The sequence below is a fragment of the Prunus persica genome, chromosome G8 (genome assembly GCF_000346465.2).
Source record: "Prunus persica cultivar Lovell chromosome G8, Prunus_persica_NCBIv2, whole genome shotgun sequence".
In the NCBI taxonomy this organism is placed as follows: Eukaryota; Viridiplantae; Streptophyta; class Magnoliopsida; order Rosales; family Rosaceae; genus Prunus; species Prunus persica.
Genome location: NC_034016.1, coordinates 11,265,975 through 11,291,866, shown reverse-complemented (window position 1 = coordinate 11,291,866; position 25,892 = coordinate 11,265,975). Strand labels below are relative to the sequence as shown.

At 38.2% G+C, this 25,892-nt stretch overlaps 5 protein-coding genes across 5 annotated transcripts; 1 reads left to right on the top strand and 4 right to left on the bottom strand.

The window, feature by feature from the left end:
• Nucleotides 3,581-6,210, bottom strand: LOC109950598. Its single transcript, XM_020570007.1, has 2 exons — nucleotides 4,200-6,210; nucleotides 3,581-4,026 (listed from the first exon to the last, which is right to left on the bottom strand). The coding sequence occupies exon 1, from the start codon at nucleotides 5,508-5,510 to the stop codon at nucleotides 4,671-4,673; it is 840 nt and encodes a 279-aa protein (XP_020425596.1). The 5' UTR covers nucleotides 5,511-6,210; the 3' UTR covers nucleotides 3,581-4,026; nucleotides 4,200-4,670.
• LOC18767226 (auxin-induced protein 15A) lies at nucleotides 7,425-8,157 on the bottom strand. Its single transcript, XM_007199017.2, has one exon. The coding sequence runs from the start codon at nucleotides 8,070-8,072 to the stop codon at nucleotides 7,800-7,802; it is 273 nt and encodes a 90-aa protein (XP_007199079.1). The 5' UTR covers nucleotides 8,073-8,157; the 3' UTR covers nucleotides 7,425-7,799.
• Nucleotides 11,602-12,301, bottom strand: LOC18767088 (auxin-induced protein 15A). Its single transcript, XM_020570010.1, has one exon. It carries the CDS (start codon nucleotides 12,217-12,219, stop codon nucleotides 11,947-11,949), a length of 273 nt encoding a protein of 90 aa, XP_020425599.1. The 5' UTR covers nucleotides 12,220-12,301; the 3' UTR covers nucleotides 11,602-11,946.
• LOC18767782 (auxin-induced protein 15A) lies at nucleotides 13,250-13,936 on the top strand. Its single transcript, XM_007200035.2, has one exon. The coding sequence runs from the start codon at nucleotides 13,297-13,299 to the stop codon at nucleotides 13,594-13,596; it is 300 nt and encodes a 99-aa protein (XP_007200097.1). The 5' UTR covers nucleotides 13,250-13,296; the 3' UTR covers nucleotides 13,597-13,936.
• Nucleotides 22,818-23,147, bottom strand: LOC18767058 (auxin-induced protein 15A). Its single transcript, XM_007200142.1, has one exon. It carries the CDS (start codon nucleotides 23,145-23,147, stop codon nucleotides 22,818-22,820), a length of 330 nt encoding a protein of 109 aa, XP_007200204.1.

Genomic DNA, 25,892 nt, shown 5'->3' with positions numbered 1-25,892 from the left:
ATAAATAGTCCATCCACATTCTTACTAGAAAAATATTTATTCGTAGTTTTATACGTCTTTTAATCGAGCTTTGTACGTTAATTCAATGAGCAATGAGCATTGTAATTGGCTTTTGTGATATTTCTGACATAAAAAGATAAATTTATCTTTCATTACTAAGTGACTTCATCTCCTAAGTCACTTGTGTGTAAGTCAGCTGAGCCTGGTGATTACTTACATTACTTGGTTGCTAGAAGATCATAACAAATTGAAAGATGAACAATAGAACTGTAAGAATTTCAGTTAAACGAAAATAATCCTTTCAATTTGCCTTGCAGAGCAACCAAGTACATGAGGTTGACAATGGCTAGTCATGTCATCTTTCAAATTCAAAATAAATCACTATCATTGTGGACAAATATTGGCAGTGAAGATTTATCCGCTAGGCTGGCCATTTTGATCCTCAGCTCGCAAGCAGTTTTGATGTTCTAGCCAATGAATTGCGAAAGGTCTTTGTCATCGTTGGATGCAATGCGTGGACGATCAGTCCAAGCCCCTCCTTCAGTTCGGCCCGAGTTAATAGCAATTCCTGGAAGATGCTTTGGTTGAAAACTAGGATCCAAAGGTTTTTTCGATCTATACAAGTAATGGCAATACAGCTGCAGCCACACAGGTGTCAAGAATATTGTCCATAAATGAGAGTTAGCCTCTGCTCACACACCAAAGCGAGAGGTGAGATCAAGGAAGGCTTCTTCACTGCAGGGGATTGTAATACCACCCATTGGATGATCGTATCCAAATTCTTCTTCTGCTTGACTTAACAAATCTTGGAAAGAGTGTGAACAAACATATTCAGAGAGGAGTGAAGACGATATCTAAAGAAGAAGAAGGGGAAGGAAATAGAAACAGAGAGAAAATTGTAAATTCTGATTTCTGTATTGCTTAACCACATTCACCAGCACTGTTACACTTTATATCAGTTTATGCAAAGCTTACCCGTATAACTAATCTAACTGTCTAACTAATTCTACTAACAACCCACGTGCCTTGCACACCTGATTTACTAACTGTTTAATATCACAGTTAACATTTTCCCTACCCTGTTACATCTCCTAATTGAAGATGACTACAATGTCTTGAGAATATAGGACTATGTAATCCTTTTGTGAATACATCTGCCACTTGTTCTTCTGTAGGGACATACTGTACCAGTAAGTCTTTCTTCTGAACTTTCTCTCGCACAAAATGATAGTCAATGTCCAGATGTTTGATCCTGGAATGGTAGACAGGATTGGAGCTAAGTGCTAAGGCAGATAGATTGTCACAATACATTACAGGAGGATTAGGTAGAAAGAATTTCACATCCTGCAACACCTGTCTGATCCAAGCAATATCTGCAGCAGTGTTTGCCAAGGCTCTATACTCTGCCTCTGTGGAGCTCCTGGAGACTGATCCCTGCTTTTTGGACTGCCAAGAGATGGGATTAGGTCCTAAAAACACTACAAAACCTGTGGTAGATCTCCTTGTGTTGATGTCCCCAGCCCAGTCAGCATCACTATATGCTGACAACTGCCAAGGATCACTTACTCTAGTACTGCTCGTAAAATTGATGCCAAAGCTCAGAGTGCCTTGAACATATCTTAAGATTCTTTTGACTAGCAACCAATGAACATCAGTAGGATTATTCATATATTGACAGACTGTGTTTACTGCATAGGCCAAGTCAGGTCTTATGAATGTCAAATACTGTAAAGCCCCAACAACACTTCTAAACAAGGTGGGATCAGATAACGGTTCACCACAATCTGTCAAAATTTGATTATGTGGTTTACATGGAGTTGAACATGCTCTGCACGACTGCATTCCAGCTTTATGCAACAGGTCCTTAGCATATTTCGTTTGACTCACAAACAAACCTCCTGAGGCAGGATATGCAATTTGCAATCCTAAGAAATAAGCAAGGCGACCCATATCTTTCATTTCAAAAACTGAACTCAGGTTATCAACCACATTTTGTACCAAATCTGCATTAGAGCCAGTTAATATAATATCATCGACATATAGCAGCAACACGATCACATCTGAACCTTCGTGTTTCACAAACAGACTCGGATCAGAGTGGGATATTTTAAACCCCAGTGCTGGCAGATATCCTGTGAATTTAGCATTCCAAGCCCTTGGAGCTTGCTTTAGACCATATAATGATTTCTTGAGCTTACACACATACTCTGGATGAGCAGGATCTTCATACCCTTGTGGTTGACGCATAAACACCTCCTCCTCTAAATCTCCATGAAGGAAGGCATTTTTCACATCGAGTTGCCTTAGTGACCACTGATTCATAGCAGCAAGACTTAATACCAACCGAACTGTGGTATGTCTGACGACAGGGCTAAATGTTTCCCCAAAGTCTAAACCAGGTTGTTGACTAAATCCCTGAGTAACTAGCCTAGCTTTGTACCTTGCAACAGATCCATCTGAGTTCTTCTTTATTTTATACAGCCATTTACTTCCAACTATATTTTTGTTGCCTGGATTAGGCTCTAAACTCCAAGTACCTTGGGATTGAAGCGCCTCAATTTCCTCCTGCATAGCTTGCCGCCATTCAGCTAAGTACGAGGCCACCTTATAACTACACGGTTCATCGAGCTCAACACTAGCAGTTAAACATGTGAAATAGCCTTGATAATCTTGAAACTGTTTCGGCTTAACAATACCTGACTTGGATCTAGTCTGCATTGCATGAGTGTTTACTGGTTCTGGGTTAGGAGGAAGTGGAAGAGGGGAAGAGGCGTCATAAGGTAGGATAGCCTATAGTTGCTGGTCACTAAATGCATGCTGATCATTTTCAAACTGTTCAGAGGGAGATGCAGCTGATATAGGTCCAATTCTAGGAATAGAATGGGCAGGTATAGAGCTGGAGCTTACGGAGACCCCACCCTCAGATATATCAGGACCTGCAGAATCAGACTCTAACTGAGATGGAAGAGAAATTATAATTGGAGATGTGTTCATACCAGAAGATGAAGTAGAGGACTGCTGTGGAGTGATGGAAGGCACAAAAGGATACACAGACTCATCATGGATGACATCCCTAGAAATCACACATTTTGCAGTTGCATAATTATATCCAATAACCCCTTTATATCCAGTAGCATATCCTAGAAATACACACTTAGTTGTGCGAGGTTGTAGCTTGTGTACATTATAATGACGAAGATAAGGATACATAGCCGTACCAAAAACCCTTAATGAGTGAATACTAGGATCCTTTCCAAACAACCGAAAATACGGAGCTTGATTATCCAAGGTAGAACTTGGCATTCGATTTATTAAATAGGCAGCATGAGCAGTCGCATGAAACCAAAACTTTCCTGGTAAAGAAGCTTCAGTCAACATAGTAATAGCAGTTTCGATAATATGCCTATTCTTTCTCTCGGCCATTCCATTTTGTTGAGGTGTGTATGGGCAGGACACTTGATGAAGAATACCTTTGGATGACAGAAACTTAGAAAACAAGTGGCTCCTATATTCACCACCCCCATCACTCTGCAGACATTGAATAGTTGCCTTAAACTGATTCTGAACATATGCAGTGAAATGAAGAACCTTAGAAAACACCTCTGATTTATTGAATAGTGGAAAAAGCCACAAGTAACCAGTACACTCATCCAGAAAAGATACAAAGTACCTATAGCCATCTAGAGACTTGAAATGGGAAGGTCCCCATACATCACTATGGATTCTAGAAAAAGGAATCCTAGATTTAATATGAGTATCTGTAAATGGCAGCTTGTGCATTTTCCCATGAAGGCAAGAAGAGCAAATCACTCTTGAATCATCATTTAGAGACTCTAACTGTGAATTCTGAAGCATCAATTTGACGATGTCATTGGAGGGATGACCAAGTCTTCGATGCCACAAGGAGGAACTGACTCTCTGTCCAAGAAATGCCACTGCCTTGGACTGTAACGGCAGTGTACATGGGATGGGGTAGATACCATTATGGCTCAGTCCTCGAAGCAGAATTTTCCTGGTTCGTTTGTCCTGTATAAAAAAACTAGAAGCATCAAAGCATATAAGACACTGATTGTCTTTGCACAACTGATGAACAGATAAGAGGTTTGCAGACAGTTTAGGCACATGAAAAACAGATGGCATATGTAAAGAAGAAGAGCTGCAAGATATGGATGTAGTGCCAATATTCTGAATTTTCAAACCTTCACCATTTCCCACTGTAACATGTTCTGCAGATTCACAGGGAGTAACATGATGCAATGAGGAGACGTCAGCAACCATGTGATGAGATGCACCACTATCTGCAATCCAGACTTGATTAGGGGTATAAGTGCTCTGTGCAGTCATAGCGGAGATCTTAGGAGAAGGAGGTTGTCCCTGATAGGAGTAATTGGAACGCTGGTAGCAATCAAGAGCTCCATGCCCCCTTTTTCCATAGATCTGGCATTCAATCACTTGGGCAGAGCCCTGAGCTGTAGAGGTATCATGCCTAAAATAACAATTTGCAGCAGTATGACCCCGCTTGCAACAAATCTGACATTCAGGGACAATATTGCTCCTATGAAACGAGTTAGACCCAAATTTGGGGCCCGACTGAGAGGATGCAGATGCTGGTTTGCCAAATCCTCCAGTAGAAAACTTTCCTCTACCAAAACCATTAGAACTATTGGACATCAGAGAACCACTCGGCCCAGATACACCACGTGAGCTATGAAACTGATTATGAGCATTAGATGCATAACAAGCAACTGTTGAACTAGAAGGAATCGGCAGTAAACCTGTATTCGTAGAAAAGGAGGAGCATACCCACTGGGAGAAGCAACCACCGAATGATATCCAGTAGCTGGATGGTGAGAAGTAAGCATAGCAGAGTGGGTCAAAATTCTTGCCTCTGCAGTTTGTTCAGCGGCAAGCAATTGAGCCCTGAAGTCCTTCAGAGAAATGGAGGAATCTCTGGCAATCAAGACAGTCTTGATCATGTCATATTCAGGAGGCAGCCCATTGAGGGCAGCAATCATGAAGTCGTCATCTGAGACCTTCACACCTGCTTGAGCAAGCTGATCCCGAATATGTTTTAACCGAAGAAGAAATCTCTCAATAGAGTCCCCCCCTTTTTGAGCGGTTTGAAGCTCGGTCTTCAAGTGATTGATGCGGGCACGTGAAACAGAGGCATAACGGTCCACCAAATTAAGCCAGGCCTCTCGAGCCGTCTTCGTTCCGATGACATATTCCAAAGCTTCATCCGTCAGAGTGGCAATGAGCAGGCTGAGGAGAGCCTTGTCAGTCTTTAGCCATTCCTTGTAACCTGCTGTGACTTGAGAAGTTACCCCCTCTTCGTCCAAGATTGCATATTTCGGAGGCTGAACTATGGAGCCATCAAAATACCCAAAAAGCTCATACCCTTGCAACACAGACTCCAATTGAAAACTCCATTTCAGGAAATTGTTGTCGCTGAGACGAATGGTAACCATACTAAGCAGGCCGTCAATCTTGACGGAGGAAGAAGAAGCCATGATGAATCAGGGAGGAAGAAAGAAAGAGAATCAGAGGAAGCCCCAGAAACGAATTTGAGGGAGGAGAAAATTGGGAAGAGAATCAGAGAATCATAGAATTGGAACTGAGATGAGAATCAGAGAATCATGGGAACGGAGTTGGAATTGAAAGGCAGAGAAAGCGCGGATCGGATCGATTGATTATGCGAAAGCCACTGAGGGCTCTGATACCATGTGAACAAACATATTCAGAGAGAAGTGAAGACGATATCTAAAGAAGAAGAAGGGGAAGGAAATAGAAACAGAAAGAAAATTGTAAATTCTGATTTCTGTATTGCTTAACCACATTCACCAGCACTGTTACACTTTATATCAGTTTATGCAAAGCTTACCCGTATAACTAATCTAACTGTCTAACTAATTCTACTAACAACCCACGTGCCTTGCACACCTGATTTACTAACTGTTTAATATCACAGTTAACAAAGAGGACTGGTTCAAGTATGATAGTGGAATCACAAACCGCTTCTTCTGACTCTCCCCAACATAGACTGCAAAATAGCCTTTAGGGACATCTAAGGACTTTGACGGTACTTGGGTTTTCTTAGCATGTATGGTACCAGGCAACCGGAAACCCATAGTTTCAAGATTTCTATATGAGAACACAAAGAAGGAAGATTTCAAATGAATTGAGAAACTGAAAAGGCTTCGATAAGATATGTTTGGGAACAGAAGAGTTGTGTTGCTTTGTTCCTGAATCTGATCATATGTATATATAGATGAAGTGGTAGGGTAATGAAGACTATCTGTTATATAAAATGATTGGTGAAGAATCACTGGAATGGACCCAAGTGAGAGACATTAGCTCATGGAATTTCACATGGACTTGTCTTCCAACTAATCAAGTAAAACTCACGAGTCAATGTCCATTCTAAACAAACATCATGTCCCACACAAGAGAAATTAAACACTCATAGAATTTACTTTCTATCCAATTAAGTACATCAACTTGCTAGACAAACACTCGCACAGAGGATTCTGTACTGGATGCTCACGTCTTGCATTTGGCATTTTTGATATCTGTAGAATATGGTAGCTTGCTAAACAGTAATGATTTAGCCTCTATCTATAAGTAGCTCGGATTGTCATCATGGTTTGGGAGGTCTAGACATATACTCACTTGAAGGGTCACCTGCGTCTAGTCTTCCAAATCATCATGTACAATTTGGTAGTGATGGACCTGCTTAGCTAAAAACAAAAGCTAAATTTACGTCAATAAACCAATCTGGAAATCAGATCCAAGTTTGCCTAGTTGTGAATAGGAAAAGTCTCTAATTTAACTCAGCTCCATCAGCATGATAACACCTCTTAATACAGGGAGAAATTAGTGCCCATATATCCAACTTTATACCTGATTAGTCTTTTGATAAGAAGCAAGCCATGCCTAATTTACCGAATTACCAAACTTCAGACAACAAAGCTACTGAGGAATCACACATTTATTGCTAGTTTTTCCTCTATTTTGTTTCACTAAACTCTGCTACTTGTCCCTTAGCTCCAAGTGGCATTGGGATAAGGTGGGAAACTGGTAGCTGGATATCGTAGGTTCAATTTTTATCGTTTGTATTAAATAAAAAGGCTGCGATTTCTCCAACACATAATAATGTAAGGCAGAGGGACAGATATTCACAAATTACTTTGCCAAAGACAAACGATCACAAGGTCATCCCATTGATAGTTGGTCTGATTAACTTGATTTAGTGGATGTCAAAATTTTAATATTTGACTTTTATGAGAGCGGAACGATAACATGTTCTAACCATTGATTAGTGCTTTTTATTGAGAATTTGAAGCTTGGAGACTTAATGTGCTGCCTACGGTGATTATTTACATTACTTGGTTGCCAGAAGAAAGTAGTAAAATGAAAAATATGAATGAAAGAAAGAACTGTAAGCACTTCATATTAATGTGTCAAGTATTTTGATCTCAATTTTCCTTGCAGGACAATTAGATACATGGGGTTGACATTAAAGAATCTTGAAAGTCAGTGCTGCTGGCTGGCTTTTTTTTTCCTCAGCTCACAAGCAGTTTGAAGTTCTAAACCCGGGAATTACTGAAGGATATCATCATATCATTCAGTTGATTCTCAATCCAAGACCTTCCTTGAATTCAGCCAGTTTTAGCGTCTCCTGAAGGATGTGTTGGCAGCGAATTTCGACCCAAAATTTATCTGTGAGAGAATTAATTGGCCCTTGTACAGCTGCAGCCAAAGGAGTCAGCATTGTTTCTATGGAGAATTTGAGCCTGGGCTCATACACCAAAGCTAGAGGTGAGATCAAGGAAAGTGTTTTCACTGCAGGGGATTGTGATAGCACCCATTGGATGATCATATCCGAATTCATCTTCAGCTCTAGTTAACAAATCTTGAAATGACGGTTGGTTCAAGTATGATACTGGAATCACAAACCGCTTCTTTTCACCCTCCCCAACATAGACTGCAAAGTAGCCTTTAGGAACATCCAAGGACTTTGAAGGTACTTTGTTTTTCTTAGCATGTACAATGCCAGGCAACCGGAAGCCCATTGTTTTGAAATTTCTAAATAACAAGACCAAAAAGGAAGATTTCAAATGAAGTGAGAAAGCTCTGATAAGATATTCTTAGGAATAGAAACACTTCCGTTGCTTTGCTCTTGAGCATATGGGTGTTTATATAGATGAAATGGTATGTGGAAGACCATCTGTTACATAAAATGATTGGTGAAGAATCACCACGATGGACCCCGGTGAGAGACATTAACTCATGGAATATCACATGGACTTGTCTTCCAACTTGTGAAGAAATAATCATGATGCAATACTCAACAAACATCTTGCCCCACCTCATTTGAATAGACCAGTTCTTAAGTTTTACTTATGACACTGGAAGATATCACAACCACATAGAAGCTGTCAGCTTGTGTGATAATTGTTGATGCTTCACAATCTGTATCTGCTGGGATTTGGAGCCATGAATTTAAAGTTTATGATAGCTAAACTGGGAGCAAGTTAACCACCCCCATTGTGATGTTGTTCTATGAAAGATCCAATTGCGATGAGCGATCCTTGGTACAAATTACGTACCATTTTCTTCAATCAATCGATAAATAGTACTGATAATTATAGCTATGAGATAGTTGATCTGCAATTTAATTAGTATTCGGGTGCACTTGGTCTCAACCATGTCTGCGATCTAATAGACTTATCTTCTAAGTAGGATTTATTTTATGTAAGTTTTAGTCACTTCTGTTGTGCTCTCTAGCTTTTAAAAGAGAGGTAGGACATGATGTTTTCTCATTGATATGGACAATGACTCATGAGCTTTTCTTGGTTAACTGGAAAAAAAATCTATATGCTGTTCCATGATCTAAAGTTTCTCAATTGGGTCCATCCATGTTTCTCATCACCAATCATTTTGTGCTATTCTTCATCTATATATATACATATAGATCAGATTTTTTTTAAGCATAACTTCATTTGATATATTTTTACATTGATATAAAACAGGGATTGCTTTGATATTTCTCAACAAAAAGAAGAAGAATTTTAAAAACAAAACAAAAAAGCAAAACAGAGAGCTTTTATCAGCTTGGGAAATGAGAAGACTTGTTTTGCTTTGCATATGGTTTTGTTGAGAAATATCAAGACCGTGAAGAATAGTTCTTTCCAGACTGTATCAACTGCAAACCAAGTACCTTCAAAAGGCCTCCAGAAAGGCTATGTTGCAGTCTAATTAAGTCGGCAAGAGCCAAATAAAACGGTTTGTGATTCCCGTTTCAGAATTGAACCACCCTTCATTCCAAGATTTTTTAAGTTTAACTGAAGAAGAATTTGAATACAATTATCCAATGGTGGCATCACAATCCTAAAATTGGTATTTAGGTGACGAGGGGTAAATTTTATGACACTTAATCAAAACGTAACAATCTTCACACACTTTGGACCTTGACCAAAAAACACTTATGACCAGTCAACTGCTAGTAGTGAACAGCCACAATCAAGAATACAGACAGAGCATGGCACAATGTACCTGCAACCCTAGAAGATTACTAGTGACAACCTAGGCACTTAAAAAGACCTGTCAATCTAGGCATCCCCTGTGCTATCAACATCTATAGTGAAATTGTGTGAAATCATCATAATCAAGTAAACACCAAACAGCAGATAATGATGACTAGTCAACTACAAGGACACAAACCTGGAATTCATATGATGACTAGTCAACCACCAAGAACACAAACCCAGAAAAATTACAGAGATGCAATCATAAATTGTTCACCCAGAAACCCGCCATTGGGAAAAACTGAGGGTCATCAACTGACCAGGCAATCCACTAAGTAGAAAAAGATTCTTACAAAGGAACACAAGCAAACTCAAGAAAAACCTAGATCTATTTAGGAAGATGAGCTATACCTCATTTGTGCAATCTTCTTCTCCAACTTAGCAAAGCTTGAAACTCAATTCTTCATGGCAATGGCAGCTCCTTCTCCAGCTCAATCATCTCATGGCACCAGCTTGCAAGCTCTAACTCAGACAGAAACCAAAATTTAGATTCAAAGGAGAATGACCAATTTCTTCAAGAAACCATACTCTTGAAGAAATCAATCTTGAATCTGACCTAGATATATATGACAGAGTGTTTGACCTAGCAAGATGAGGTTTTCATATTTCAAATGCAGTTTTCAAAAAGAAACATTTTGGAAAACTTAAAGATGAAAAATATGAATGTTACACTTGAGGAAGAAGAGAAAGTTTACAGAGAAACTTTCCAAAACTTGCCTACAAAAGTGACGGCTACCAAATGAGGAATCCTTTGGCCTTTACACCCAAAAATTCACTAGGTCAGAATTAACACATGGCAACAGAGAGAGAAAGGAGAATAGGACAAAATAGTTGGTTATCCAGCTGGAAATCCTACAGAGCAAGGATAATTAGTCATACGAGAAACAGATGACTAGTCATCATTTTATGAAATCAATTTAATGCAATGTGATGCAATGCACAAATTACCTTTGTCAATTTACTTGAACCTCCATAGGATAGTTGTTAGTTAAGAACACTTAGAGAAGCTATTCTTAATCTAAACTTGAGCTTGATAAAAACAATAAAAATCCTATTACAAAATTGTCAAGGAAAGCCAAAAGAAAAACTCAAAATGCATACATTAACAAATCCCCTGCAGTGAAGGCACCTTTACCGTCTCCTGTATATGTATATGTATAGAGCATATTGTTTTTTTAAGTTGGCTCACCTCTTGCAATAGAGGTTTTGCTTTCGACAAGACTATCTCCATTTCCTAAAAATATATATATTTGAGACCTTCTGACTGGGGTACACCTATACATTACATTAGCTTAATTAAACGGTTTGATGCATATATTTAGAGAGGATGCTGTGCTATATGTGTGTGCATGTTCTGCATTAAATACTATAGGCTATAGCTAGATGGTTATAACTTATATAGCTTCTGTTTCTCCATGCAGGAATCTGTGGTCATCAGCAGCTCGAATCATTGTCAGGAATTTGGCTGTCGTGGACATCGTTAGCTAAAAACGAAATCAAGCTTACTACAATTGAACCGCTATGGTATTCTGGATTTGCCTAGTTGTGGACGGAAAAGTCTCCAATTATTAAGCTGCTTTAGCATACTAACCTCTTAATACAGAGAGAAGTTTGTGACCATATGTATCTCTTATCCATTTCTTTCTTTCTTTCTTTCTTCTAATAAAATTTCCTCGATCCTATGGTCGAGGTTTATATATATATATATATGTATGTATCTTGGCAAGACCAAATCAAAATAAATTCTGCAGACCTGATTAGTCTCTGCATATGAAGCCTGGCCTAATTTAGTTTACTGAAACTCCCGGAAATGGCATTAAGTTCAGGATTTTATTGTTTTAATAGATAAATAAAAAGAGAGATTCTGCTCCAGTACTACTATTAGAGACTTGGTCTGTCAAATATTCTATTATTTACTTGTGTGCAAATCTGCTGCCTATGGAATTACTTAGATTACTTAGTAAGCTAATGATAAAATCAAGAATAATGAATGAGAGAAATGTAAGCAATTCTGTTAAGAGGAAAATATTCTAATCTCAAGTTTCCTTGCAGGACAACAGAGTACATGGGGGTGAAAATAAATGTCTTGCCATCTATCAAATTCAAAGTAATATAGGTCATTATATTCTTCTAAAAATACATGTCAGGGAATTTATGTCCACTAGGCTGGCAGTTTTCTCCTCAGCTCACTAGCATTTGAAGTTCTAATTGGTGATTGCTAAAGGCCGCTCCCATCAAAGGATATCATCATGTCACTGGAAGATAGACCTTTCAAGTTAGCTGGGTAGACAAGTGCTCCTTTGTACACCTGCAACCTCCGGTGTCAAAATTGTGTATATATATGGAGGCTCGCTTCTGTTCATACACTGAAGCCGGAGGTGCGATCAAGGAAGGCATCTTCACTGCATGGGATTGTAATACCTTCCATTGGATGATCATACCCAAATTCTTCTTCTGCTAGACTTAACAAATCTTGAAAAGAGGACTGGTTCAAGTATGATACTGGGATCACAAACCGCTTCTTCTTGCTCTCCCCAACATAGACTGCAAAATAACCTTTAGGGACATCTAAGGACTTTGAAGGTGTTTGGTTTTTCTTAGCATGTACAATACTAGGCAACCAGAAACCCATGGTTTTGAAATTTTCTTGAAATAAATACCAAGAAGGAAGTTTTCAAACAGAGAAAGCTTTGATATGCTTGGTAATGAGATGGCTGGTATTGCTGTGCTATGAAGCTGATTATATATGTGTATATATAGATGAAATGGTATGGTGAAGACCAGCTGTTACATAAAATGATTAGTGATGAAGATGGACCCCAAGTGAGAGACATTAGCTCTTGGAGTATCACATGGATATGTCTTCCAACTAATCAAGAGAGACTCATGAGTTAATTTCTATAACGGAGGAACATCATGTCCCACCTAATTAAAATCTGAAATACTGGGGTACGTACCCGGTGCAAAAATCACAAAATGCAAGCTGCCAGCTATGTGATAGTCACAATCTATCCTGCAGTGATTTGGAGACATGAACTTTAAAGGTTATGATAATTGAATTCGGAGCAGATAAACACCCACCATGTGGTTTTGTTCTATGAAAGATCAAATTGCAGCAAGCAATCCCTAGTTTATAAAGTAGGTACGTACGTACCATTTTCTTCAGTCAATTCAGAAATTGGCACTATCTCTCAGATCACTTTACTTATGGCGTGTGTTGCAAAGTAGCCTGTGGTTAGGAAAATTAATTGTTATGAGAGAGTTGATCCACAAGTTAGTACAGGGTCTACTTGGTCTCAAGCATGTCTTTGATCTGCTAAAGGCTTACACTTTACATAGGATATACATATATTTAATTAGTCTTTAATTACTTTGGTTGCTCTTTGCAGCTATTAAGAGAGGTAGGACATGATGTTTCTTCATTTTGGGCATTGTCTTGTGAGTTTTTCACTAAGACATTAGTCCATGCGATACTCCATGAGCTAATGTCTCTCACTAATTACGTCCGTCCTGATGTCTCATCACCAATCATTTTAGGTAACAGATTGTTTTCAGTGTACTAACTCATCTATATATACACATATGATCAGATTGAGGAACAAAGCAAAACGAGTCTTTCATTGATCACACATATTCAAAGATTTCTCTGTTTTGCAATTTATTTGAAATCTTCATTTTCGTTCTCTTGTCATTGAGAAATTTCAAAACCATGGGTTTCCGGTTGCGTGGTATTCTACATGTTAAGAAAAATCTTCTTCAGTCTTTACCAACTTCAAACCAAGTACATTCAAAGGCCTTAGATGTCCCTAAAGGCTATTTTGCAGTCTATGTTGGGGAGAGCCAGAAGAAGAGGTTTGTCATTCCAGTGTCATACTTGAACCACCCTTCTTTCCAAGATTTGTTAAGTCAAGCTGAAGAAGAATTTGGATATGATCATCCAATGGGTGGTATCACGATCCCCTGCAACGAAGACACCTTTCTTGATCTCACCTCTCAGTTTGGTCTATGAGTTGAGGCTGACATATAAACACAATTTTGACCTTAAGGAGCAATTTTTGGATCTAACTTTGCAAGTAAAGCAGGAGAATGAAGATTGAAGAGATCGTTATCTCTGGATGAAGAAAGGGCTTGGGTTTATCATGCGTTACTAATGACATCTCACATCCCTTGATTGAAGACACCTTGGCTAATTGATGGGCTAGAACTTCCAAATCGCTTGTGTGCTGAGGAGAAAATAGCAATATTGTTTAGTGTCAAACCATGTACTTAGTTGTTCAACAAAAACTCAAACACGTTATAAGATGATATTTACTATTCTGATTCATAATTAATTTCATTTTTATCTTATGGTAGCAAAGTGATGCAAGCAATCACTACAGGTATCGGAGTTAAACATATGTGACTACTGAATTCTCCACATATAATACTAATCCATGCTTTGCCGTAACATCAATTAGAGCATGCTTCTTTCTTCTTAATAAGTTGGTTGACCTCTTGCAGTGGATGACTTGCTTGATACTTTCTAATTTGAACTATTCAATAATTATAATTTTGTTAATCTGCAAAATTTTGCATAGTTATCAAGTTTTATGCATGTCTTTAATTACAAAGGTTCTGTTTGGATAGATGTTTTATCTTAACCAATTGAATAGAAAACCTCTCTGGAGTTAAAACTAGATTACATTACATGTCTAAGCAAGTTTTGAAGATCTGCAGGTAAAAAAAAGGATGTGAACAGTTGCATATATAAGGTATTCTCATCCGAAAAAACCTGCATTAGCTGGTATTACCTAACGTTCCAAGGGTCATTGCATATGCATAGTACATCAACCTTCTAGACAAACACTTGTGACGAGAATGTTGTGCTGTATGTGCATGTTCTCCTAAGGCTTCTTGGTATCTCTTGAACATTGTAGCTAGATAGTGATGTGGCATCTGCATTTCCATGCATGAATTTGTGGTCTCTAGCCATCAGCAGCTCGTTCGATTCATAATCACGGTTTGGGAGACATAAGCATTTGAAGATCAGATGGTTCTGTCTTTGCTGAAAGCAAAAACTAATTTTACTACAGTTGAAGCACTCTGGCAATCAGAATGTACCTAGTTGTGGATAGGAAAAGTCTGTAATTTAATTAAGCTGCATCAGCATGACGAGCACATATCTTGATCCAAACATCTCTTATTATTATACCTTGACAAGTACACATCAATGGCAGTTTTGTAGACCTGATCAGTCTCTTCACAAGAGGCCTGCCCTGTTTTACCGAATTACCAAACATATAGCCTCTCTTTTTTCTTTTCTTTTTTTGTTATAGGGAGGATTTTATTGCCTTTCCATACTTTTCTTTGACCTTGCCCAGTGGCAGTGGGAAAGGGTGGCAAAGTGCTTCCTAGATCTTAGGTTCAAAGACAAATGATTACAAGGTGGATAGTTCAATTTATGGATGGTCGAATGAATTTGATTTAGTGGAAGCCAAAATCAGATATTTGACTTTTATGAGAGTGGGACAACAATAGTATGTTCATTGGAAATTAAGCATGGACTATAGAGCTATTCATGGCGAATTCAAAGCTCGTTGCTGCTAGAAACAACTTCTGTCAAATATTCCATTAGTCATTTTGTGTAAATCTGCTCCCCTATGCTGATTAATTAAACATTACATGGTAGCCAGTAGATATCAATTATATGAAAAATGATCATCACGTACAGAACTGTAAATTGTTCAATCAAAAGGAAAATAGTTAATCTCAATTTTTCTTGTAGGACAACTAAGTACATGGGGTTGAATAACTGATCTTGCCAGCTTTCAAATTCCAAGTAAAGCAATAACAGTCTTGAACAAGGGTATCGGTTAATTTTATCTGCTAGGCTGGCCATTTTCTCCTCAGCTCTCACAAGCGGTTTGAAGTTATAAACTGTGAATTATTGAAGTTGTCTTCAATTCATCCGCAGTTAGCATCTCCTCATGAAGGATGTCTTGGCTGCAAATTCAGATCCAAAAATTTGTCTTTGTAGACACTGGTGTCAAAATTGTGCATGTATGGTGAACTTTAGCATGTCGTGCTCATACACCAAAGCACGAGATGAGATGAAGGAAGGTTTCTTCACTGCAGGGGATTGTGATTCCACCCATTGGATGATCATACCCAAACTCATCTTCAGCTTGACTTAACAAATTTTGGAATGAAGGTTGGTTCAAGATTGAAACCGGAATCACAAACCGCTTCTTCTGGCTCTCCCCAACATACACTGCAAAGTAGCCTTTAGGAACATCCAAGCCCTTTGAAGGTACTTGATTTTTCTTAGCGTGTACAATACCAGGCAACAGGAAACCCATGGTTTTAGAACTTCTAAAAAAGAATGGAAATTAACAATGAGGAAGAGAGAAATTAAGCTTGCTTTGGGAACTTGGAATTAAAAGACTTGTGGTGGTTTCCTCCTGAATATCATCAAGTATATATATAGAGATAAAGTGCTGTAAGCCAGTTACCTAAATGATTGGTGATGAAGCACCGGTGGAAGTAACTGAGAGAAAACTTCACATGGACTTGTCCTCAAGTCATCAAGAAAACTTCACATGCTCATGTCTCCAATTCATCAAGAAAACTTCACGAGGCACTTACCAAAATCAAGAAACAATGTCCTACATTTCTTGATTGACTGGCCAGACCAGCAGACGTTATCAAAACTAAAACATTAAACCCATTTATTTAAGAGCTAGGCCTACAAATTTGTCATGATGTTGAAATTTCAACAGATTTGCCTTGTTTCTTAGGGTAGAATACAGGTGAACAAAATTGTAAAAGGGTTTTCAACAAAATCTATAGGATTTTGATGAGTGGTATTTGAGTGGGACTTGGGAAAGTACAAGCGTTCAAAAGTTCACATGGTTATGTCTTTCAACTCATATCTAGTTGACCTTGGTAGTGATTGAGACTACAGATCTGTGCAGCTGTATGTATCGACATATATATCAATTCTTTGGTGTAAATACCTCAAGGTATTTTGTCAGTGAATGCCCAATAATATTTCACCTCAAATCTGGTTGTTCAAGTGGAAGAAAGCACCTTGTGATCTCTCTCATGAGTCAGTGTCCCTTTTATAACCCCCCATCATTATTAAAATTGTCTTCATCATATATATGTAGGGTAGGGGGATTAGGTGAGTAAATATGATATATGTAATATTACTCTGTTCCCATATATGGATCGTCTAATTTGATTCATTCTTTTTGACAATGGAAAAGATAAAAAATATTTTACCCTTAATAGGAGTGTACGAATAACATGCTCAAATCGATGGATTTTACGTAGAGTTGAGCACAAATTAGTACTATATTCATACGGTGAATTCAAAAGGTCGTTACTACAAGAGATGCTAGTTAGGCATTTCACTAGCCACTGGTGTGCAAATCTGCTGCCTATGGTGATTTCTTACATTACTTGGAAGCCAGAAATTAATAAGCAAGTTAAAATGTACAGGACAAAAGGATTTATGCCCTCTGCGCTGGCCAGTTTGATTCTTGGTTCACATGAGATGTGATGTTCTAGCCTGTGAATTGGCATCACCTGAAGGATGCTTTGGCTGCAAATTGTGGTAAAAACTTCTCCGTGCTGATAAGTACTGCAGTATACAGCCGCATCAACTGGTGTTAAATATTGTGTATATGTATGTATGATTAGTAATAGTATCTGCTCATACACCAAGGCGAGAGATGATCATGAGATAGAGGAAGGTGTCTTCACTGCAAGGGATTGTGATACAACCCACTGGATGTTCATACGCAAATTCATCTTCCCCTGGACTTAACAACTCCTGGAAAGAAGATTGGTTCAAGTATATGATAGCGGAATCATAAAACGCTTCTTTTGATTCTCCCCAACATAGACTGCAAAGCCTTTGGGACATCCAAGGACTTTGAAACAAATTGATTTTTCTTAGCATGTGCAATACCAAGCAGCCAGATCGGAAACCCCTGGTTTCGAAATTTTCTCAATAAGAAGACCAGACAAACCAAAGAAATTGAGAAACAATGAAAGGTTTGATAAGATATGCTTGGGAATTAAAAAAAATTGCGTTGCTTTTGCACCTGAATCCAATCATATGTGTGTGTATATATATAGATAAAGCAGTAAGCTGAAAGCCGTCTGTTACCTAGACATTTGCTCTTGCAAATTACATGGACTTGAAACTCAGGAGTCATTGACCAAACAAAAGAGACACAATGTCCTACCCCTCTTGATTAGCTGCCCACGCCAGACAAAAATAATAAAACAAAAATATACAATAAATCTGATTTTGAAAAAAAGCTTGGCCCTACAAAATCAGGGACATGCTTGAGACAACTTATTTTTTTCATGGTGACATTTCGACCAAATTTCCATAAAACGTGAAGACTTTGTTTGTTCGGATAAAATATGTATGAACTAAATTATAGAAGGGTCTGCCAAGCAATTTGAGGTACAAACCTGTACAAGTTGGAGTGAGTGGCCTGCAGGCAATTGAATAAGGACCGGCGAGCGACACAAGCATTTGAAAGTTCACATGGCTCTGTCTTTCGATTCATCGTCTAGTCGGCCTTGGTTGTGATAGGGACTAAATATCTGTTGAACTACATTATGGCTAGCAATCTCTCACCTAAAACCTTGATGTAAAGGTGGAAGACAGCACCATGTGATCCCTCATGAGGCATTGTCTCTTCTATACCCCATCATTGTCAAGATGGTCTCCACTGTATATTTCTTTCCACAGAGGATATCATACATAACTCTTCAACTATATATATCCCATTTGACTGAGTTCATTTCCATCCATTTAACTGTCTTCACATTCTAAAGTAAACTGCTTCAGTTCTTTGTTTTTTCAGGTGCTTTGAGATCTCTTCCTCTTGTTTTCAAAATCTTCTACCCTACATTTCTCTGGAAAATAGAACAATGGGTTTCCGTCGTCCTAGTAAGCAGCTTCTTCAGCGGTCCTTTTCAAATACGAAGCGAAGAGCTTCGCCTAATTTATCAGATGTCCCTAAAGGTTATTTAGCAGTATATGTTGGAGACGGCGAATGGCAGCGGGTCGTCATTCCTATGTCATACGTCAACCAACCTTTATTCCAAGAGTTACTAAGTGAGGCTGAAGACGAATTCGGATTTGATCATCCAATGGGTGGTCTAACAATTCCCTGCAGACAAGATGACTTCATGGATCTCCTTTCTCGCTTGAATTCATTGTGAGAGTGGATAATGGACAACAATTTCACAAATTGGTTGTCACATTTTTGTAAAGCCAACAGTTTCAACATTGTGTATACAAGAAATTCTTTTCTTTTTTTCTTTTTTTTCCCTTGGGGAGTGAAAGATGTATTTTTCTTGAGAGATTTTAATGGAGCTTATAGCAAATTTTCATGAAATACTCATAGTTTTTTACAATTGAAATAGATCCCTCATCTTCTAACTCGAAGGTGTGAGAGTGATAATGGAGAGCAATTTCATAATTCGAATAGGACAATATTTTCAGGTATGATTTCCACATTGTGTAAATTTTTCTTTGGGAGCGAAAATGGTCTCTTTCTTTTTTTTTTTTTACTGTCTCACATTGGAGCAAATAAACTCTCTTTTCATCATCTCTTTTCATTTTAAGTGGCGCGGCGTTATTGACGTGTAACTATTTTCTCGCACATTTTGAAATATTTTGGGATCTATAAATTAGAACTTTTTATTTGGATGAACTACAAATCACTGTCCTGATCTCTTGGACTACAGGGGTCCAAGAGATTTGTGGTCACTCACCGTTGGATGTAAATTCAACGGTTCACTCACTCTTGCACTCCTTAAATTTTTTTTTTTTGAACCATTAGATTAATATCCAACGGTGGGTGACCACAATATCTTGGACTCCTATGGTCCAAGAGATCGGGACTGCTACAAATCATAACTTGGACTTGTACACATCAAATACTTAAACAGCAATTTTAATTAGGCTTAAATGTTAAAATAGTCCTTGTGTTTTATCACGTTGGCCAATTTAATCCCTGTGTTTTCAATTAGGCTAATTTGATCCCTGTGTTTAGGACCGTTAGCCAATGTGATCCAATTCGTTAAATTTATGTTAAAAAAAATGTTTAAATTGTTTAAATATTAATAAAAAAATAAATATATTAATTTTAAAATAGATAATTAAATAAGATCTAAAATGTTGTTCTGGGCTCTTAGATTAGAACCCTTGTTACAAAAAAATTAAAAATAAAAATAAAAATATCTAAAACTAAAAGAAATTAAAATCAAGGGATGATAACACCATCCAGTCTAGCCATCACCCCCACCACCCTTCTCTCAGCTTCTCTCTTTCTCCTAGCTACTTTCCGTAGCCAGACCCAAAGGCCCCAAGCCTAACTCCCCTAGCCACACCCACGTTCTGAACACGAATCCTCCCCACCCCTGAGCTCTCTCTCTCTCTCTCTCTCAAACAACCCCTACCGCCCGACCATGTCCCAACGAGATCTTTCCCAACGCCACCATTCCCTGGCCATTTGTCCCATCCTCAGCCGCGCCACCTAGATAGATCTAGCCCACTCTGGTCGTCGCCCCACTCCCCCTCCCCCAATTTCTGAGCAGCCTCTCCCCCTCCCTGATTATGCCCATCTTTTTTTTTTTTCTTCCTAATGTTATGTTTTGGTTTTAATGATGTTTCAATATATTTTTAAATTAATTCAATTTTTAAAATTAATTTCAAATAAGTTTATAGGTTTTCAACAAAAAAGAAAAAAGAAATAAAAGATCATTTATGTTTATTTAAAGGCAATTAATTTAACGGAATGAACCACATTAAACACAGGGATCAAATTGGCCAAATTAAAAACACAGGGATTAAATTAGCCAATGTGATAAAACACAAGGGCTATTTTAGCATTTAAGCCTTTTAATTAATAAGGATAATAATGAAAAAGGATTCGTGATTTTTTTTTTTAAATCCTAGCTGCACCATGGTCCACTTTCTCCTTACTGACAACCAACCGCAAGAAAGCTAAGGGGTGGAGGTGGCCACTGCCCCTCCTCCCCTTTGCCCATCTTCCCATTCCTCTCTCCTCATCTCCCCTTATTTTTCTCTCATCTTCTCCCTTCCTCTTATCCCCACTTCTCCTCCCCTTCCCCTCCCCAAATAGTCTAGATCTGTTTGGATCTAAGTATATTTGTCTGTTTATTTTGTTCGGTTGTTTTTGTAGTGTTCGAGATGATTGGTGTTGTCTTTGTCTCGGCTGCGGTGATAGTAGTGACGTTGGATTGTGTCTCTCCTCGGGAGAGTTGTGATACCTGGTGGCTGATGTTTTGTCTCTGTTTTAACAGGGGCAGCATCAGCGGCCCTGGTGGTAGTTGTTGGGATGTGGTGCTCTTCTCTACTATGCGGCCGACCGAAGAACTATGCTTGGTTTGTCAAGTTATGAGTTGAAGTGGAGTACTTCTCAAGGGTTTTTTTTACTGTTGTTTCTCTGTTCCTCCTCCGTATTCTCTCCTGATTCTTGCTATGGTATGCCTTGCAGTTTGTGCGGGTGTCAAAGGACTATGATTTTGCTCCTAGAAGGCTTCTTTTGATACTTAAGATGTTCTACGTTCCTCTCATGTGGGTTTACTATTTGGGGTTTCTGCGGTCCTCTCATGTGGGTCTACTGTGTTGGTCTCTAGTTGTGGTTCTCATCGGAGGTCTTTATGTTAGTTTTCATTTTTGATTTGTTCTTTTATTATAATGGTCCAAAGTGACCTGAATTAGACTCTCATGTTAGTCCATGACATGTGTGGTACCCTTTCCTCTCCTGGAATTTGTCCCATAAGGTTGTCCTAGGAAGATTTTAACGAGGCCCACTGTATCATGTCGCTCTTTGTATGTCTTTGATTTTATCAATGAATTCTCTTTCTCAAAAAATAAAAATAAAAAAAATAAAAAAATAAAAGATAATAATTATTCACTCTGAACTATTGCAATAGAAAGGAGTTAGCTTTATATAGCTTTCCTGTGCTAACAGTTCTTAACAGATTTTGTAACTAAACTACGAGGCTCATAGCTCGCAACCTATTATATAATTTATAAAGAGTCTTCTACTTATCTTGCATTTGTATCTGACCACAAAGCACGATCTACCTTGATCAAGGGCATGTAGGTGGCTTCAACAGAAGAAGCACGTACAAGTTCAACAGGTGCGAAGAATAATATAGAGAGATAGCTCTGACTCTTAAAGTTCAAATGCTAGAGTCCCACATGGAAAAAAAGTTGAAAGATATAAATCCTTGTAAGTACTTACACCAAGCATTGTAATTGCCGAGTCTTGTAGCGTGGGCTTGTAACTAAGTAGAGCATTAAATGATTGGGTATGATGGAGTCCATCCCGAGTGGATGAGGTGGTCTTCATCTTGTCACCACCTACATGGGTGGTGAGGTCCACGTTTAGCACGCCCTAAGCCTTGAGGATAGATGGGCGCCCTGCCCTTGGGTTACAAGGGCACCTCACCATCAATGGGTGGGTGGCAAGATCAAATTGAGAATTAAAATGATGTGACCTGGGGAGTGAAGGCAATTACAGTTTCTAACTTGCCTGACCCCAAAGATGCAGGTACCTCGCCCTTGCGTGCTCTCTTGGCTTGACCCCTCATCCCACAATCACTTTTTTAAGCATCAGGAAAAGTAAGCCACGCTCAAATTACTTCGGTCTTAAGTTGTTTATTGATCACAAAAACCAAAAATCTTCCTGTAAAATCCAGTCCGAGATCAAGAGATGAGTATTGGAGGTCTAATGGAATCACAAAAAATTCATGATGCCCTTGATGTGTCCCAAATGTTGTCTTCAATATGTCATCTGGATGCATTTTTGATTTGATCATATCCTAAACACAAGTCCAAAATTCGGTAAAATATTTTGTACCATGGAGGTATCTACATGGTGTAACATGCTTCAATAGAGCCGTTAAAAAATTAAGGTGACATTTGTCCAAAATGTTTTAGTTACAAATATCGACTCCACCAAATTATCATAGCATATTAGTATTAAATATTGATACTGCATAAGACTTCAACAAATTAACAGCAAAAAATTTCATATTTGTATGAAGAAGCTATGATTCTCTAATTAAAAGTTGCTGTATTCTTCATTTACATAAGGGGACAATATTTCTCCCTCCCAGAGCCAAAAAAATGAACAAAATGTAGAAAGTATCCGCTTTACAAAATTGTATCAATCACATTATTGTTCATGTAATTGCTCTCCATCGCCCCCACAATGAATTCAAGTGAGAAATGAGATCAAGGAAGGCATCTTGTATGCAGGGAATTGTCAGATCACCCATTGGATGATCATATCCGAATTCTTCTTCAGCCTCGCTTAGCAACTCTTGAAACACAGACTGGTTGAGGAATGATATAGGAACGACGAATCGCTGCTTTTCACTCTCCCCAACATAAACTGCAAAATAACCTTTTGGGATATCCGCTAGATTAATTGAAGCTCCTCTGTTTGTATTTGAAAAAGACCGCCGAAGAAGCTTCTTCGCAGGAATTACAGCGGGCAGACAGAAACCCATTGTTGAGAATCTCGAGCAGAAACACTAGTAATTAATCAAGTTTGTAAAATCTTCAAGATCTCAAAGAAGTTGCAAAACAAGGAAAGCTATGTATTTGATAATTTGGAGTAGACTTAGTTTCGTGGTCATATGGTATATATAGATGAAAGGTCATGAAGGATAGTCTCTGTGGAAGGAAATATATGGTGAGGACAAATGCAATCTGGATGGGGCATAGAAGGGAACAAGGGTTTATGAGGGATCACATGGCTTTGTCTTCCAAATATCATCAAGCATTTAGGCAAACTATGTGATTCAACAGATAAACTTTTCCATCATCTCTTTTCATTTTAAGTGGTGAGCAACTGTTAGGCAAGACATCTGATTCAACAGATAGGAAGTTCCAAGAAGTTGGTGTGAACTTTCCCACACATCCTTTTCTCAATTTTGTACTACATCCTTTCCAAAACAGACGTCCCCACCAAACCAACTGTTCGCTTTGTTCAATTAGGAGGCCAATTTTTTTATCAGTTTTTGATTGAGGAAGAACACTAACACTGAAGAGAGAGAGCCCATGTTATTCCTTATATGCTTTGAGGAAGAACACTAAAGAGTGCCCTCATTTTTCTGGCTTTCTCATTTAGGCGAAACAAAGCAATCTTGGATTTTATATTTTCATCTTTGTGGTTTGGTATTTATGGTCGGAACATTCGTCAATCCTTGAGCAACGTCAAAACTGGCATTGAGTTGGAAACTGGTGACCGCGACTGTTGTGGTTCTGTTATCTTGGTTTTGAAATCCTTAAGCAAGGTCGAAACAATGGTTGAGGCAGATAAAAGTTTTTGGAGTTGACGTCCAGATCTAAAAGGGCGACATTGTCATATTTGTTGAAATTTTGAAGTTGGAAATCACTTATGAGGTAAGTGATATACTGTATTTGTCAATTTTTGTATTGGGCATCAGCATGAGTTACGTTAGTTTGTATGTAGGTCTTTAATGTTTCACCATAGACTCATTTTCATATCATATGTTAGTTAATGTATATTTTAAAGCTCTTTGAAAGCATGTGCCAATGTTAGTATGATGGTGGTGATATGATATTCATGGTTAAATTGCAAGAATTCTGAAATGGAGTGTGAAGGACAGGTGACACCGGAAGTAAGTTTGGAGTTGAAACCAAAATTGGGACTTGAATTTGATTGCTGTGAGGATGTGTTCAATTTCGATAATATGTATGCCGCGAAATGCGGATTCGGCATTCGTTGTTCGACAACGAGAATATGCACATTGACAGGAGAGGTAAAAAGAAAAGAATATGTATGTTGTAAACAATGGTATTCGTTGACAAGCACTGTTAGTCGTAAGAGAAGACAGCGAGGTTGTACTGGAACTGGTTGCAAGGCTAAACTTGCAATTTTGAAGGTAAAAGAGACAAGAATGAGTACATTGTTGTAGGATTTAATGAGATACACACCATGACATGACCACAGTTGATAAAGTCCATCTATTGAGATCTCACAATAAATTAACAAAGTCCACAAAGGTCTGTAATTGCACATATGAGCAAAGTTAATATCCCTGTACATAAACATGGGCAAAGGGGAAACTACAGCCTACCTCTTTGCACCGTAAGTTTTCTTTTTCTCCTAAACCGTTCAGATGCATTTCAACGGCTACGATTGATTCTCATATAAGGTTCTCACATAGGCGTTCTCACCTGATCCGAGCGCGGTGCATGGCAATCATATTGAGACTTGTCCCAAATTGGGATGCGACTTGGGGATGAAAGCAATTGGGCCGACCCCAAAGATGAAGATACCTCGCCTAGCATGCTGCTTAGCTTGACCCCTCGTCCTACAATCGCTTTTTCACCCTTCCCTTTTAAATCAGAAAATATATCTTCTTCCTCTCATGCGACTGGTATATCTCTACTGTGTGTGCTACTACAAAATCGGATTGCATTTTATGTAATTCACTTTTTAATGATTTTTTTTTTTCTTCCATAGATTTCTTTGACAAAAAACAAAGAAGGTGATATATATATATATATATATATATATATACAGTCCTGATCTCTTGGACTACAGGGGTCCAAGAGATTCGTGGTCACTCACCGTTGGATGTAAATTCAACGGTTCACTCACTCTTGCACTCCTTTTAAGAAACTTTTTTGAACCATTAGATTAATATCCAACGGTGGGTGACTATAATCTCTTGGACTCCTGTGGTCCAAGAGATCGGGACTGTATATATATATATATATATTGGTCAAAGAAAAGAAGGCCGATTTACTAATATTGCTAGGGTCAATGTGGTGAGTCTTAGGAATTGTAACATGAATGACTCATTTTATGTGAAGTATATGGACAAAATGGTGCACAATTAAATCGACACGGCAAATTTTACTTCACCAGCCTTTAGGGAAATGTAATAGGTTAGGATAAACATTTTCCACACAAGTAATATATTTTTTTTTAAAAAAATTGAATAAAAAGCATACAGAACAATTCAAGATATATAAAACATGCATAATTGGAGCTAGTAATAGTACACAGTAAACCTAACATGTATCGATCAAATACTTACTGTCATAAAAAAAAATATATATATATATATATATATGTTTAAATTAATACCCACCCGCGACATTAGTAATTATAAGTTGGGAGCTTTAGTAATATACCCAAAATAGGTGCTGATATTATAAAAAAACTCCACATGAAATGCACTTTAAAAACACACCCATAACTCATTTACTATAATAGA

Coding starts and splice junctions, on each gene's coding strand:
- LOC18767226 (XM_007199017.2), bottom strand. CDS start 8,072: ATGGGCTTCCGGTTGCCTGGCATTGTACATGCTAAGAAAAACAAAGTA.
- LOC18767058 (XM_007200142.1), bottom strand. CDS start 23,147: ATGGGTTTCTGTCTGCCCGCTGTAATTCCTGCGAAGAAGCTTCTTCGG.
- LOC18767088 (XM_020570010.1), bottom strand. CDS start 12,219: ATGGGTTTCTGGTTGCCTAGTATTGTACATGCTAAGAAAAACCAAACA.
- LOC18767782 (XM_007200035.2), top strand. CDS start 13,297: ATGGGTTTCCGGTTGCGTGGTATTCTACATGTTAAGAAAAATCTTCTT.
- LOC109950598 (XM_020570007.1), bottom strand. CDS start 5,510: ATGGCTTCTTCTTCCTCCGTCAAGATTGACGGCCTGCTTAGTATGGTT.